The sequence below is a fragment of the Dreissena polymorpha genome, chromosome 2 (assembly GCF_020536995.1).
Source record: "Dreissena polymorpha isolate Duluth1 chromosome 2, UMN_Dpol_1.0, whole genome shotgun sequence".
Classification (NCBI taxonomy): domain Eukaryota; kingdom Metazoa; phylum Mollusca; class Bivalvia; order Myida; family Dreissenidae; genus Dreissena; species Dreissena polymorpha.
The window spans coordinates 153,794,501-153,812,069 of record NC_068356.1 but is presented as its reverse complement, the minus strand read 5'-3'; the positions used below and the strand labels follow the sequence as shown (position 1 = coordinate 153,812,069).

General features: G+C 33.2%; 1 protein-coding gene across 2 annotated transcripts; it reads right to left on the bottom strand.

The window, feature by feature from the left end:
- Positions 1-9,151: 9,151 nt before the first annotated feature.
- Positions 9,152-14,542, bottom strand: LOC127870493 (uncharacterized). 2 transcript variants are annotated; one of them, XM_052413083.1, is made up of 9 exons: positions 14,411-14,542; positions 14,003-14,314; positions 13,373-13,627; positions 12,973-13,215; positions 12,540-12,836; positions 11,987-12,121; positions 11,658-11,792; positions 11,506-11,539; positions 9,152-11,062 (listed from the first exon to the last, which is right to left on the bottom strand). In XM_052413083.1, exons 1-9 carry the CDS (start codon positions 14,460-14,462, stop codon positions 10,981-10,983), a joined length of 1,545 nt encoding a protein of 514 aa, XP_052269043.1. In that variant the 5' UTR covers positions 14,463-14,542; the 3' UTR covers positions 9,152-10,980. The 2 variants fall into 2 exon arrangements, with proteins under 2 accessions (XP_052269043.1, XP_052269044.1); XM_052413084.1 differs by lacking the exon at positions 11,506-11,539.
- Positions 14,543-17,569: the final 3,027 nt, after the last annotated feature.

Here is a 17,569-nt window from a genome sequence, read left to right as displayed (position 1 = left end):
CTGAACACTTTCATTGCAGTTTGTGTTTGTTTATTTGCATGATTGTATTTGTATTGTACTGATGCACTTTGATTATGCTTTGTTTACTTGTATGTAAATGGTCAAAGGCGTCTTGCCGATATACCAAATAAAAAACTTGAAACTTGAAATGTACACAGTCAAGTTATCTTCTTCTCCAGGACATTACAAGTTTACTTAAAATGACAGTTTTACAAGTGTGAGTTGGTTCAATAATTTCATCGAAACGGTTTTTTTTTAAAACGTAGAGATATAGAATTACTTAACAATAATAATATAGGTTCAAAGCACAATTATTTTGGTATTTATTATGCGTTATAGGATTTTAATAAAATGTATCATTTGTGTGCTTTCAATAAAGTGAATTAAGGTATAAGGTCCATATATTATGTAGCTACTTTTTCCATACTTAAAGTCTAAACAATACATATAATTACATTACAGATTATGATATGTTAGTGCTAGACTGTTTAATTTCTTAGCCTTCATAACTGTATTTAGTACCGAAAAGGTTTAATCGCACACGATATATTGATAAGAAATTAAATGCATATCTTATTCCTCTAAATACTTATAAACAAGTGTACGCTTCTGAAAGTACATTTAACTGAACACACAACCTTGCATACAATATATACTTAAATTGTTAACAATACATGATTACATTACATATTATGATGTTAGTGTTAGACTGGTTATTGCCGTAACCTTCATAGCTGTATTTAGTACCGAACAGGTTTATTCGAACGAGATATATTGATACGAAATTAAATGCATATCTAATTCCTCTAAATACTTATAAACAAGTGTACGCTTCTGAAAGTATATTTAACTGAACGCGCAACGGTGTATTAATTAAAGTACATATTAATCGTTGGGAAATTGTGTGGAAAAATTGGGTATTTCACAGTCAATAAAAACTGCCAGCTGGAATAGTGCCAATTCTATTGTTCACGTGTTGAATAGCTGTGCGCGTGATTTTTTGTTCCTTTTCAGTCGTAAGATGATCGATATCGTTTTGTAATTCCTGATTATTACAGCCATAAAACTACATGCAGAAAATTAGAAGCAAATTTAGCGAATGGTATTCTTGGAATTAGGTTCATTAAATACACACTTATTTATAATCATTTGATTTGGGATGCGAAAGAAAAATAAACATAAATTGCAATCATCCGGTATTTCTATATATCCATGTGTTTTTGATTATGTATAAACAATCACAATATGTGTATGCTGAAAAAAAGCTTAAAAACACACACACACAAAACAAACGCCACATGCTTTCAAATGTTATTTGTTTTAAGTTATAATTAAGGAAAGATAAATGCACTCTCGTAGTGTGTTATCTTCCATAAACCGGATATTTCATACTTTTTCACAACATTGTGTGTTCTGTTTAACACGTACCTAAGACAGACTACTCGTGGGGCTTTGTATTTACTATTTACTTAGCATGTTGTTTCCCTTCCTGAATCTAACAAGTTTTACCAAATATTGTTGATACTGTTTAAAAAAGAATAATATGATCATGTGTAGAGGTTTGCAGATCTATTGAAAGTTGTATTTTTAAATTGAAATGAAAAATTCAGTGTATGTGTGAAGGATGCTGTGTTCTACTTGCGGTATGCGTATTTGCATTACGTAACTCCTTTACTCAATGTATTAGTTCGGGGTGAATACATGTGATGCAAGCTATGTTCGTATGTTGGATCATTGTATGTATTTATTAAAGATATTTTACCGACGATTATAGAACACCTAAACTTCTCCTGCAATTGCATATGTATTACATTTTTATTCGATTAAATAGCTTTCAAATTCTTTAAGGAGTCCAAGTGTAACAGGAATTAAATGTCCGTTTTCAGTTTCTAATGAATTGTGTGGCAATCATTTCTGACTCACATTGGTCGTTCAAACAATCGACAATCGATGACTCGTGATGTCCGATTCCTACTGTCCCTGTTATTTATAGGTTAGCGGAATTGTGAGACAAGAGACAATTATGAATGCCATTATCTTCCTCATGAAACAAATTGAGGAAGACATGAAAAAAATCTGAGCATTTATTATAAACGTGTGAAGTATATGATGGGTGTTTATGACTAGCTATACTTGTTCCAACAATTAACACTCAAATCATGTCAATCGGTCCGTGAGTTGCTGCACGATCCATTTTCTGCCTTTTATTTTGTCTTGACGTCTGTGCTTCGATTGTTTTCATTTGAAATTATTTTCCAGTCTTAACCACAATTCTAAAATATAAAATCGCTTACCATTATGATTGTTTAAGGTTATAGTTATGTTTAAGGTTATAGTTAGACACTATTTCAGCTTGTAAGTACTTTGTATATGCAACATTTCAATCGTTGATGAGTTATTTTATTTGACTTTGTTACCTTCGATGCAAGGCGTTACATGCATATTTTCATTATTGTCTGATGAATATCAATAGTTTGATAATTTATATAGCTCAGCACCTTTAACTCTTTAATAATAACACATATTTTTGAAAATTAAATTGCGTCACAGCAGGTCTTATTTTGTCTTTTATTCCTGTTTCATCTGTTAGTACAATTTATAATACTTTTATTGTGTATACATACTTGAAATGTTTTTTTAATTTTGTAACTGTAATACGTTTGCTTTTGTAACTTTCATAATTGTATTCCGTAACAAAATTACACGCAACTGATATATCCTTAAAGTGTTTACCTGATTACCTAGGTAGAACAATTATATGTATAAACTTCTAATTATGTGTATAGTAGTAAAGCCTTTCTTAAATCTGTATACTAAAGGGTGAGAGATCTCTTTATTCAATAACCCAAATGATGTGTAATAATTAACATTAATTTTGTTAAAAAGATAACTTTGCTTATACTTTATATGCACTTGTTAGCAGTCTTGAAATAAAATCTGTTGGACAAATGTATTGAATTAAATAAAGACTAATCTTTGTAACCGTGATTACCACGATAATCTCAATTATTACTTACAATGCTTATTTGTGTTGTACTATCCATACACCCGGAAACCCAATATGCTGTGTGAATTTGGATGTGCTAGGAGAAGTTGCCGATAGATTTCGATGAAGTTCGGTAAGGTAAGTAAATCCAGTTCTATATTTGTTTAAAGGCATTTTTGAATTAAAATATATTATGGTGTATGCAAAGGAGGTATTACCATGTATGTTAGAAAAATCCTGGTTATTAATATTCGGGATTTATTGAAATATGGCTTTTTAAAGTCGACGATGCAGGGATTTGTCCCATATCTAGCACTTGATATACAAATTTCTTTTAAGGTAAGCCAGTGAAAAAGTTTTTGCACCGACAATTATATTAACCAATGTCCCCGAGTGACATATCTGCCAGGGTTTCTTAAAAAAATTCGTATTGGTTGAAAAATTCGACTTTACATTCAACATGTTGATGAAAAAATGACATGACATGGTGCTGTACAAAGATGTCGAGATATGACATGAGTGCAGTTCATGTATAAAAATAAAAGCTCACTATTACAGCTGATTTATGCCCACTCTGATGCATTGTAGATCATTTTCATTGAACTTTGAGGTTTTATAATTATATCCGTTCTGAAGCTAGGTTGATTCCCAGCTTATTTGTATCTTTTTTTTATTGTTTTAAAATAATTGTAAATGTAAAGCAATTGATTCATACAAGTAAAAATATACGTCCGTCAGGCAATCTAAACATTTATAATAATATTTTCTGCCTATAGTTCCAATTATGGGTATACTTTCATAAATCCGGGGGTGATCCATGGTGTATAGGACACCACATGGCCCTCAAATGACCATGTCCAAACTTTGAATCGTTCCCGTCACGTACAGGAGTGCAACTTCAGCTTTCTGAGTGCTCGACCATGCGATTAGCCATAAGATTTGTTAGAATTGTTATGGTTTGGAAAGTTTATATACATGTATCAAGCAGTGATTGCAGGTGAACACAGTGTTTTCTTCACAGGATATTGTGTGAAATAGTATAGGGAAAAGAAGGTACGAAACACACACATATTATTAAAAAATTGACTTCGGATATAAAGTTTTGACATATGTTTAAAATAACTTTGTGGTTTATTACATCGATGTATAAGTTATTTAACAAATGCCTTTGTATTACGCGTGCCTTTAATTTAAACATAGCTATAATTGGTTTATGTCGGTAACCATTTTCACTGGCGCACTGTCTTATGTATAATTTATAGAGGATATTTATTAATTTCGGTATGTGATCAACTTCTATTTCACGAGTTGTAATAAAAAATCGCCATTTTCTTTTCCATAACCACGAATGCAATTTGTATTGTTATTATAGGTATCTTGATGTTTCATGTATTTATTAGAAACACACGATTGTAAAAATATTTCACACGCATGTTCGTTTGTAAGGAAAAGTAAATGAAAATGCTAGACCAATACAAGTATCGGAAAAAAGAGAGGTTTCTTACATCTTCACAGATGTTTACTGCATTGAAAAAATCTTATATGATTCACTGATGTCGAATGTCACCAAAAAAATAAGTAATGCAATGTAAACGATACCCCTTCTATGTTTGGCCATAAAGATCGCAAGCAGTGTTCAGACGTACACACTAGACATATCTCTGAGCTATTGGACCGGTATATGTGTATGTATTGAAACTGATCATATTTATGATGTACGTTTTTTTTTATATAAAACAAAGACGAATGTTCGTATAATTTTGTCACCAAACAATGCTCGGAGATGTGTAGGTACAGTTCGTGCTACTCCATGTCATTATTAGGAATACTATATGCGTTTTTTGTGAAATTAGTATACTTATTAATGATCCATATATTATAATCAGTAGTACTACTTATCATAATTTAAATTTATAATTAAATAATTTCCGAATTAAAACAATTTATTCAAAGACACATCTAAAATGCATTATTAAGCGAACTTAAATGTCTATATGTAGACTTGCTGCTTTTTTGCCATAAACATCAAAGATGCCCGTTTGCATAAGAGAAAATATATGATATTTGATATTTTATAAATTGTGTCTTAGTAATATTTAATGCTACACGTCTCTAATCATTGAACGTTTCTAGAATATTTTATAATTATTTTGAAAACTAAAACGAGTAAAATACGAAGAAACATTAATTATGGAAAGAGTGACATGTTGGCAGAATGTCCATTTTGTTCAATTGAACGAATGATTAAGTGCGCTAACTTTCGTTAAGTTGCTGCTTATAACAGCGATTTGAGTGTTTTGAAAACGTTTCAATAAGTTTTGCTGAATTTTCACATGTTAATGAACGTGATTTGCACGTTTGAATTTGTGTTATATCAGGGAAAAATCTAAATTTGGAGTATTTTGGGGTTAACTTTTTTTCTCGAAAACACGACGCGCGAATAAAAACATGCTCATGACGTCACGAACATCACTCGCCGCAATCTTGTTTTAAAGAACAAATAAACCCAGTTTTAACTGGTCCCCCGTTGAATATAACCGTTGACTCCGTTGACTATAATATACAACAGGTACAGGCTAATGTATCGGCGATTTTAATTGGATAACGCGAAAACCAATCGGAACGTTGTTTATTACTGTCGGGAATTCATGACGTTAACGTTTATCCGCTAACATGCACGCGACGTCATGTATACTATCGACGTCACTTTTCATGTTGTATATTAAACAACTTCGTATGAACGTCTTATAAAATGTCGAAACTAACGCAACTGTTTTCGTATTTCGCAGTTTTTTAAAACCATACGATCATCATACGCAATAATAACGATCTTTTATTCTTACCTGTCAGCTGTCAAAAAGTTCGGGAAATGTTTTGTTTCCGGTTTGGAAATGGTACACGGATTACTTCCCCTGAACCTCGTATAATCTCGCGATATGTTAACCGGTCCAAATTTGGACCGGTAAAATTAGCCTGTACCGATCCCTATATAGAGAGTATGCGATAGATAAGGGGAGGTAACCAATCTAAACCCAGTTATGCGTTAATTCAATAAACGAATATAAAATACGTGAGTTAAATAAAATATTACATATCTTGCTTATAACAATATAGCTACAACAATATACACTTCCATTTTCTATTCTTCCATCCTTTTATCGGAATTTATTTTTAACCACACTGTTTTTTGATGACGTTTGTATCGAATGTTAACCATTCTGATCCAAAACACGATTTACGAAATCTTAATACCCTATCGGAGCGAGTTATTTTATACACAAACTTGTTTTAAGACAAATAACATGTAGTTGATATTTTTATTTTTAAAATCGTGAATTTAAATTTAAAAAAAACAACAAGTGCTTGATACTTCTTTTCTGACAACTCCATTTCATCGATGAAATCTGTGATCGTTTCGATAAGAGGGTTATTGGAATGAACAATTTAACAATGGTCTAGTTTATTACCATTTGCTTGAGCTATGATACATATAAAACGCTTTTGTAAATCATTGACTCGTATTTAGATGTGTCATTAAACTGTAATTGTTTTTTCCTTAGTTATGATTTACGTACTAACATGCATATACGGGATTTTAATACGCGCAGAATGAAGCTTATTGACAAAACATTTGTAAACTTTATAATATAAAACATATGATAAAGTTCGTATAATATCATTCCTTATTTTGTTTCGATTTCGGCATTTGGTTAGCATTTCGTTTTATAATTTGTAAAGCAAAATACACATGACCTATCTCTAACTGACTAACCATTTTAACGATCATTCGATATTGAGCTTATTGTTATGTTGTTGCGAGTATGCCCTGTATTTTTAATGGCATAATGCATTTCCATATCAAACTACATGTAGAAATATCGGATGAAAACGAGTATTTCTAGTTATGATAGTTCTAGAATTTCCTTATTCTTATATTTACCACACCTTTCTAACAAACACATACTTTTTAGCTCTTCTGAGCACAATGTTAAGGCCGTCGTCTGTCGTCCGTTGTGCGGCGTCAACATTTGCAATGTTAACACTCTAGAGGCTTCATTTATTGTCCAATCTTCATGCAATTTGGTCAGAAGATTAGTCTCAGTAATATTTTGGATTAGTTCGAAAATGATTACGTTTGCTGGAAAAACATGGCTACCAAGGGGCGGGGCATTTTTTCTTATATGGCTAAATATGACTATAGTAAAATCTGTTAACACTCTTGAGGCCACATTTATTGTTCGATCTACATACACCTTGGTCAGAAGATTCATCTCAATAATATCTTGGACGAGTTCAAAAATGATGCAGGTTGGTTAAAAAAAATAGCCGCCTGGGGCGGGGCATTTTTCCTTATATGGCTTTAGTAAAACCTTGTTAACACTCTAGAGGCCACATTTATTTTCCGATCTTCACGAAACTTGGTCAGAAGATTTGTCCTAATGATATCTTGGATGATTTAAAAAATGGTTTGGGTTGCTTCAAAAACATGGCCATCAGGGGGCGGGGCATTTTTTCCTTATATGGCTATATATGGCTTTAGTAAAACCTTGTTAACACCCAAGAGGCCACATTTATTGTCCAATCTTCACGAAATTTGGTCAGAAGATTTGTCTCAATGATATCTTGGATGAGTTTGAAAATGGTTACGTTTGCTGGAAAAACATTGCTGCAATGGAGCGGGGCATTTTTTCTTATATGGCTATATATGGCTATAGTGAAATCTTGTTACACTCAAGAGGCCACATTTATTGTCCGATCTTCATGAAACTTGGTAAGAAGATTCATTCTTATAATATCTTGGAAAAGTTAAAAAATGATGCCGGTTGGTTAAAATATATGGCCGCCTGGTGCAGGGCATTTTTCTTTATATGGCGTTAGTAAAACACTGTTAACACTCTAGAGGCCACATTTATTTTCCGATCTTCATGAAACTTGGTCAGAAGATTTGTCCCAATGATATCTTGGATGAGTTCGAAAATGGTTTCGGTTTCTTAAAAACATGGCCACTAAGGGGCTGGGCATTTTTCCTAATATGGCTTTACATTGCATTAGTAAAACATTATTAACACTCCAGAGGCCACATTTATTGTCCGATCATCATGAAACTTTGTCACAAGATGTATACCAATGATATCTTGGATGCGTTCGAAAATGGTTCCAGTTGGTGGAAAAACATGGCCGCCAAGGGCGCGTGGCATTTTTCTTTATATAGCTATAGTAAAACCTTGTTAACACCCTAGAAGCCTTATTTATTGTCCAATCATCATGAAACTTTGTCAGACGATTTGTCACAATGATATCTTGGACAAGTTTGAAATGGTTCCAGTTGCTTGAAAAACATTTTCACCAGAGGGCGGGCATTTTTCCTTATATGGATTCATGAATCTTTATAAAACTTTGCCAGAATATTTGTTTAAATGATATCTTGGATGTGTATGAAAATGGTTCTGGTCTGTTAAAAAACATGGCTGCCAGGGTGTTCATTAGTCATGAAAGTTGGTAAGAACATTTTGTTCTAATGACATCTTGTGCTGCACAAAACAGGTCAGTTCCTTTGAATCTCAGGTGAGCGACTTTGGGCCTTTCAGACCCTTTTGTTTATTTCATACGCAAAAGGATCTGCCTTCTGAAGAAACGACGTCGGGCATGTTTGGAGTAAACCCTTCTCAAAAAGTAATGATGTTATTTTGCATAGTACATGCATAATAGAAAAGAAGCATAGCCAAATGACCCTGTATAAATTCAATTATAAAATCTTCGCGCAGTATACAATGCGGTTCAAATTATTCAATGGTATTCATACAAGGTAGTTATTTGCTGTGGTACGGGTTTATGAATCAAAGTTTTCTTAGCCGAAAGGTGTAGAAATATATATAAAAAATATGGACAGGTAAACAAACACTCCATCATACAAATAATTTAATTCTTCGTAGCGCGCGTTTAGTATCATTCCTAATCAAGTTCACTACATAACTACTCTAAACTGGCATTATCATTTTTGGGAACACGTATTTTGTACATCTATACAATTTTTACATAAATAATTATATTACGATTTCCATAGCACATCATACAATTATCAAGTAAAATTGTTTGGTTTATAGAAAGCCGATAGATACCATAGCCGTTAGATACGAAAGCCGATAGATACAAGACAAAGTGTAATACATGTGATCTGTTTTATTTTATAAAACAATAGTTATTTACAAAACCTTCCAAACATTATACAAACTTTATATAAAATGATATCAATAAAACTTCACAAATCCTTTCCATTAATCCATGAACATATTTATAACTATATACATATTCATGTTGACATTTTAACTGGTCATTTTAAGTTCCCATTAAAGTGTTCAAATCCTATAACTTAGTAGCCTCGGAAGTGTGTGGTGTCCCTATCCGCTTACGCTACTACCCTGAATACAAAACTAAACGCTGCTGTAAATCAAAATTCACTCAAAATAACCGTTTAGAAATGGGCTAAAGAATAGAATAATGAATAGTGAGAACAGTTAATTTGAAAAAATGTACTTGAACTTGTTTGTGTTTGAAAAACATAAATATATGAAAAGAAAACCATTGTAATAACTGAGTCTCTTCATACCATTGTCATCATGTTTCTTTGTGTTGGTTGACCAAGCTGTATAAACAGTCTTCATAGTGCTCCTCTCGCCTTATAGTACGTAGCCAAAGTGGAGGAAACACAGTAAAAGTTTAAATAAGAACAATGCACCACACAACATAAAGAATGTCAAGAAGAACATGCATAATAGGATATCAGTTTTGTTTTTGTGTACGTTATGCAAATCCACATACTTTTTTTAAAGCAAAAAAAATATACAACACGATAAAATCAGCTATCAGCAACGCATACAATCACCAAGTCAAGCACCATAGAATTAAATGCATGTACTTAATGTCAGGGTACAATAAGACGTCATTTTGTGTTTTGAAATGTATTGAGGCACGCCACGGGAGAAAATGCAACTTTCAGCGAAAGGGAAACCGCTTATTATTTTCTTGAAACAGGGTCATAAAATAAACATTAAGTTTGTTTATGTCAGTGTAATATCATTTGTTATTTCACTCGTGATCATAGAAAAATAATATTTTCACTCGGTGCTGCGCCACTCGTGAAAATATTTTCTACGATTACTCGTAAAATAACAAACGATCTCACCCTGACACGAACAAATATCCTCTATATACTGATTCTTATTGTTATAATAGTTACTTTCACAATCGCAGAGTATAGCGCATCGAGAGCTGGTTGTGCGGGCTGATCATCACACCTTCCAGAATCAGCGTTCCTTTTGTAACGCAATAAGGATAAGCGAAGTCACTGGCGCAAGGCGTCGCAAAAACTATTCATGAAGAATTGAGGTCTAACTGAACAAAATTAATGCAAAAACCCCAGTTTCCTTAAAATATGTGATATATTTTCTAAAGATGTTACTTTCCTTCGGGGTATTTCAATCTCAGTGTTTCAAATCAGAACATTTAAAATCAGCTGAATGAAATACCAACCCATGAACTCAATCACTATCAATTACCAAAGCACATGATAAACAACTGCACATCTTTACGCACCGACCAACCAGAAGTGCTTCAACTATACCGACACAATACACGCAATTGCCGTCAGTTTCATGTATAGATGTTTTTTTTAAAAATACCGAATCAAACTATGGTAGAAAGTTGTTGTCTCATTTATAATGCCGAGTTATAAATGTACACTTCATTTGCTGTAAATAAATGATCTTGTGACGATGTCAAACGTTTCTCTCCTGGCGATGTCGTGGAGGTACACATACTATTAGATTTAACCACAATTGCTAAATCATGTATATGTGACACTTATTCAAAGACTTGGATTCACCGTGGCATACGTTGTGTTTCATGTTTAAAGGGCATGTTTGTAATATGACTGAGGGTCAGTACAAAAAGTGTTTAAAAGACATACATTTTATAAAATAGCACACATGGTTATATCAATCAGCAACCACTCTCAGGTACTGTGATTCATCCGCATGTCGCAAACGATCTAATCCTTCGTATTGTCTTGTTCCGGCACTGTAAACAAAACCAACAAAGAACCACTGAATTCTTTCGAACGTATTGTGTTTGTATGCACTGTGCGACTGTGCAATAGCATTAATAATCATTTTAAATGGATTAAAATAGCATATGTGCATGGTTATGTGTACCTAAATGCTAAGTGTTCAAATAATTTATACGAATGGTCATGTACTGAAGCTACGTTGTTCTATGTTAAACATGTGTATCATATATTTAACTAGTGTACACAGCAAATTGACACATTATCCAAACGGGAAAATATAAGACATAATATATTGTTGCATGTATGGAATACGTATTAAAGTATAGTAATTATTGGTCGAAATATCTTCCAATCGAACGCAGACGGTCGTTGTATCTTTGCTTTACTACATAATAAGTTTTTGAAAGAATTTCATGAAAACCGCTTAAGAACGAATTCATCCTTAAATACTTACTTGAACGAAGGCTGTGAAGCATTTCTGGTACTGTCTATAAAACAAATACACGAACGTAAGAGTTGCATAGATTGTGAGTGACGTGTCAAATGCAAGTACGTAAGTGTTTCTAAATACGAATGCTCGGCTGTTAAGTGCTCTCATTTTCTTACCGTCTAGGTCTGCCCTATCGGACTCAATCATCAGTGGGTCAATCTCATGATAAATCACACTCTGATCAATAACAGGTATTGGTGCCGCAGTTGCTGATGTTGTCAAAAGGTCAGTCATTGGTAAAACGACGTTTTCTGTAAGTATACGTTCAAGATAGTTCATGTATACTGTTGCAAATACGGTAAAAAATACAATTGTAACACAACGAGTGGAGTGTCAAAATACTAAAATACATCAAAAATAATTTAGCTTTGTGAGTATGTGGAAATATACATTTATTGTAAATACATTAGAAAATGTCAGTTTAACGAAAGTGAATGCTCTCTACCTGTTAACTTCATTCGTTTATAAATTCGGTACACGCATGCAACGGCCACAATTATCACAATAAGAACCAACGCGCCTGCTGCAGCTAATACGATGTAGTTAAGCTGGATGATTGTTGTAGCATCTTGAGGCAGATCTGAAAGACGACAATACTACATGACTGTTTTACTATGTATACTTTTAGGCATTAATGGTTAAAAATATATTTATTATAAAATGATCGCGTTCATGTGCGCGTTGATTCTAAACGTTACGCTACGTTCTTATTGAATTTTATATCAACGTGTAATAAAATACAGGGCTTATGAAGCTGCAAACACTTGACCAGAGGATACATTCTTGTTTATATACACTGGTCTTTTATTTAAGACCAGCGACCAATGACCTGACCAGTACATCACAGGAAAAAACCCAACATACATTGAGATATCATACATAAAAAAGATGAAAATTTGGGTCACATAAAAAAAATTCAATTATGTTTTATACTCTAACTCTCAATTAATCATTAATGTATGTAAGAAAAGTAAATTGGTATAAACGAAATGTCTGACCTTGATGAAAATATGTTTCTTTATGACAGCTGATGTGAATCGTCTCACTGCCTACACCGAATGCATTAGCGGCTATGCATGTATAGTTTCCACAATCATCGGATCCTTTCAGTGTCATTGTATGTGTTAGCAGTGAATATCCTCGGCCGTACTCCACAGCGTCATGTACTAGTGTCATTTCAGGAGGTGGATTACCATTACCCTGGCACTTAAACGTTACTTGACGAGGATCATTGGACGATATGTTTGTCTTGATGTTGAACCCTTCCACACGGAATTCCTTTATAGATGCTTCGTCTGAAAATCAACGCATTGTAAAAGACGCATGATGAATTGAGAACAGACTAACCCTTATTTTATAAGCAAAATGATAAAGACGAGTTTTAATTAATGCATTCTGACTTTTCCTCAATAAAACGCAATGGTCACTCACACAAAATCTCCAGCTTGAAATGACCAGTCTTATTTCCAACAAAACTTTCTGCTCCTGTGTTTACCCTGTTGACAGCGTCACAAAGCATCAACACATCCGGATACAGTGTCGAAGAATCTGCTCGACACTTTGGAGCCACATTGACCCTTCTCACAATCTGTATTATCGGGTTGCCGTTAGACAATGTGCATGTGGGATGTATTGAATGAATGGACTCGTATGCAGAACATAGTGCTGGTGGATCTGAAAACGGATCGAAATGCTTTGATTTAGACAGGAATGTGAAATATCGTTTAACAATAAACAGACATAATTAGTAAAATGATAAAATACAGTGTGAACACCATGTTTTATTCACGTTATATTTACAGATATGTAAGGTATTAACGTATCAATGTACATAGTATGTTGATGGCCCAATGCAGTTGCCTCTCTTCGTCAAGTTGGCATACAACAATAGAGCCATTTTCATCTCTTTGCATCGATTCAATCAGCAAACTTATATTTTCTTTGTTAAAACCTTCCGTTGGAAATAACATCCCTGCATCTAAATTGTACGTGTTATCTACAACCCATCTAACAGGATCCATGGGAACATTTGTTGAGACAGATAAACAATCTAATTCGGTTGTTTTCTTCGAGTTGTTATTTTCGTCTGAAAGTTAAGTGAAACTTTATATCGTTATTATTTTGCATTTTAAGTAACAAGAAAAAAAACACTCGCATCAAATCAAACGTGTGCCATAACGTCCGTACCGATTTATTAATAGAATAATAATTATTTTTATGTTGCAGCAAAATACATATTAAAGCGAATCACGGAAAATATGGGGATTTAAGCAACACAACAAATGTATTATGCAAATGCACTTTAATCCTGATTGCATGGTCAATGTGCGTTTCCAATAAGTAGACTGTGATAGTTATGTAAATTAGCCATATGCTAAATGCTTTTGTGAAACTATCTATGAAATAATAAAAGTGAATTGAATTACTGTATACATACATATTTGCCAGTAAGAAAACATACCATTGGTGCACACATTTATCGAATTACTTCGCTGTAAAACTCCGTCGTGAATTGCAGTACAGGCCCATGTGTAGCAATAGTTTGGGTTCGTATGCATAGCGATAGTGCAAGCAACCAATGAATCCGCATAGCAATAACATTCCATTGCATTTTTAAGTAGTTTTGTTTTGCAATCATTGAAATTGTTTGAAATTTCTGCAACAGATTTTTCATTTTCAAAAAAGTAGATTGTGTCCGTTCCAAAGCCGGAAACATTACAAAACAGAACATGTTTCCCGTGTTCGTATTCGCCCCTTATCGATGGTGTAAGGGCTACAATATATAAGCATACACGTTTACACCATTTAACTTACTATTTACATAGCATCTCGCTTTTTATGTGATTATCTTTATCTATGTTATACTTACCGACTAAATATCCAATTTTAATTATAACAATTACCACGCTTATATACGCCATAAGGGATCAACAGACCGAGACAAAGTAAAATGTTTATTGCTGAAACTCAAAGACGGAACTAAAATGCTTATAAACGTATCACTCACAACAATTGAAACGAAATTACAGTGAATAAGAATGAATAAGTATGCACTGTTTCATAATAATTCATCTTGTATATACATGAACATTCGTATTGTAAACCATATAACTCAAAATATCAATAAATAAATCATTTTCTTCTTGCCTTTTTGGCGTTATGAGTTTAATTTAGTTACAAACTACATTTATCACAAGATAAAAGTTTATACACACCATTTTATATTTGCATAAAGAGCGCATTGTTATTGTGTGCAACTTTATGAAAAAAAACCTAAAAACTAGTACAGATATTTGGAATACTGTCCATTAATGTGATCAGTATATTCAAATTTACAAGTGTAATTCCATTTGTTAACAAGCGCCTCTGGTCCAAGATACATTTGGCCTTATTCAATATTATGGAGAATTGTGTAACATACAAAGCATGTAGTACAATTAAAAGGTGAGAGTGTTAAACTGAACTAGTTGAATTACAATAAAGTAAAAATGTACATTATTTATTTTGAGAGTTTATTATTTGAAGCAGATATTCTACATACCATGAAACTTGTTTTACTGTTGCTTCTTCATTTGAACTAATTTTTCTAAAGATTTGTATGTAATGAGTTACCAGCCCTATTCATAAATGATGAATATCTTACGCTTCTTTCATTTAACAACACAATTAACTTCAGTTTCTAAACAACACGATTGTTCTTGCATAAAGTGCGGAAGCATATTCTATTTTCTTTATGCGCATTATTTTAACATATTAATTCGAATAACAATTAAGTTTCAAAACGAGCTATAAGTGATACAATATTATGATTTATTTTGTTTCAAGTTGGCGTTTATAATTTGTATACTAATGAAATCGCCTTGAGTCAGATATATCATATTGTGTAGAATAATCAATTACAATTATTGTTTAAAAGCTTATATACAAATATTGGTTTCTGTCTTTTTCAAACACATCTAAAACCGTATAAACATAATGCATTTTAGATACAAAGCATATCCGACCAGAATAGCTATGTCTAGGAAAACGATGAAATTACATTTGAAGTAGATAACACCCATATCGTATCCAATGTGAATAATAAGGACTCATAATAGATATATACTGCATTCGAAAAAACAATATACTTCTCTGTGATCTTATTTAGTTTAAGATTGCGTTTATGGAACAGAAAGTAAAAATATTGGGCAGTTTGAAATTATTCAAATCCCCTTATTTTCAACCGACAACAAAGTGTCGGCTTGATAAAGGAGTCATTTTTTTTCAAAATGTCTTAAGGTGGGAAATGACCGAATGGGTTGCGAAATTAATAAATTGAAAACAGGTCTTTTTGTGGTTGAAGAGCTGATGTAATAAGGCTTTAACATAATACAGGAGTCATTTAGTTGGATGAAAACCAAGTTAACAAAGTGCATCACCTTCATATTTCTCTTTATTTGAATTTATGTTTCATATTGAAACCCACTGCTTATTTATCACAGCAATATTAATATAAAGTATAACTTATATAAATTTGTTTCTTCTTTGCGTATATAAACTACACAGGTCCGTTATATTGAATAGTGCCCGGTAAAGATGCGCGCGAATCTAGTCAGCGGGCGCTTTACAGTATAGCGCCCGCAATCGTAACACTTCGTCCATCTCCGGATTCTCCGTAAAGAGTAGACTCGTACCTAACTACCAGCCATCTTGGCTTTGATACACCCAACGCGTGATCCGCCTGCGTTATAAGGCGATATACTACGCATAAAAATAGTGATGCAATACACAGAGGGTAAACGCATTATTATCATTCCAAATTATTTTCTTATTACTTTTTCATGCAACAACAAGCAATTGAATTATATATATACATTACATAATCAATAATTATTTGAATTTTACGGCAAACGGTATATTGCATGGTATTGTTTACATGTCAGAGTTAAAATGAATTTTAAGTCTGATCTAGAATATGCGATGAGCAAGCTGAAGATAGAGTTTAGTTTTAGCGACTACCAATTGAAAGCCCTAATGAGTCTTTATTATTTGAAAGATACGATCGCAGTTCTTCCAATTTGCACAGGAAAAAGCATTATTTTTCAGGTAGTAGATGTTTTCGCGATATTTACCACGATTGTGTTGAAAATAAGCAATTTGCTAATTCGACACCTAGCGATTATGCATAAATATATCTGACTGTTCATTTTTCACAGATTTCTGAGTAACTATGGACACATTCCTAGTTTAAAGAATTAAAAAAGTTGCATTTTCTGATTGCATTTTCCAGTTCATTAAAAGATCGTGTTATAAAATAATTAAAATATTGATTGCTGAAATTACGACAGAACAACATCATTGTTGTAATGTGTCTTGTTTCTTTACAGGGGTCCAGATTTGCGCAAAGCGTTCAACAGACTTGGAGACCGGACATGTTTGTTTCCCAAAATACCTCACTTGGCACTTACACGACAAAAGTATAAGCCAACCCAGACCGCACTTATATTTTTTTGGGACAAAAATGCCAAATAATCACAAATATGAAATGTATCGGGTATGATATGATAATGCATGAAGTGCTGCCTGAATTAAAAGACCAACATACTGAGTTTTTAGCCACCATAATGTACTGTGATAATTTGGAATCTCTAGGCTATTGCTTTCAACTACTTTGCCATGAACTAGGAAAACATGCATATTGTCCTGAATCCAGTACACAACCACAAGATCGAATTGTACCACAATTTCACAAAGACTACACGGACAGAATGAAAGCTCACATTATTTCTGAGCTTAGAAAGAACAATCCAAAAGTTTGTTTAGTGCTTGCAACAGTTGCCTTAGGTATGGGTCTAAACGCGCCTTCAATTGCAAGAGTTATTCATATGCAACCACCTACACCACTTGAAAAGTACATGCAAGAAATCGGTAGAGCAGGTCGCAACGGTAAACCTGCAAGTGCCTTGTGTTATTATAACAGCGGTGACATTGCAAAAAACAGCAATAGCATGGGCAATGAAATGTGCTTATACATTCAAAACAATTTCAA

Excerpts from the sequence above, each read along its gene's own strand:
- LOC127870493 (XM_052413083.1), bottom strand. The coding sequence starts at position 14,462 with ATGGCGTATATAAGCGTGGTAATTGTTATAATTAAAATTGGATATTTA. Across the intron at positions 14,315-14,410 it reads TAAAATTGGATATTTAGTCG|CCCTTACACCATCGATAAGG; the intron begins GTAAGTATAACA and ends TATATATTGTAG. Across the intron at positions 11,063-11,505 it reads GCTTCACAGCCTTCGTTCAA|TGCCGGAACAAGACAATACG; the intron begins GTAAGTATTTAA and ends TTTTGTTTACAG.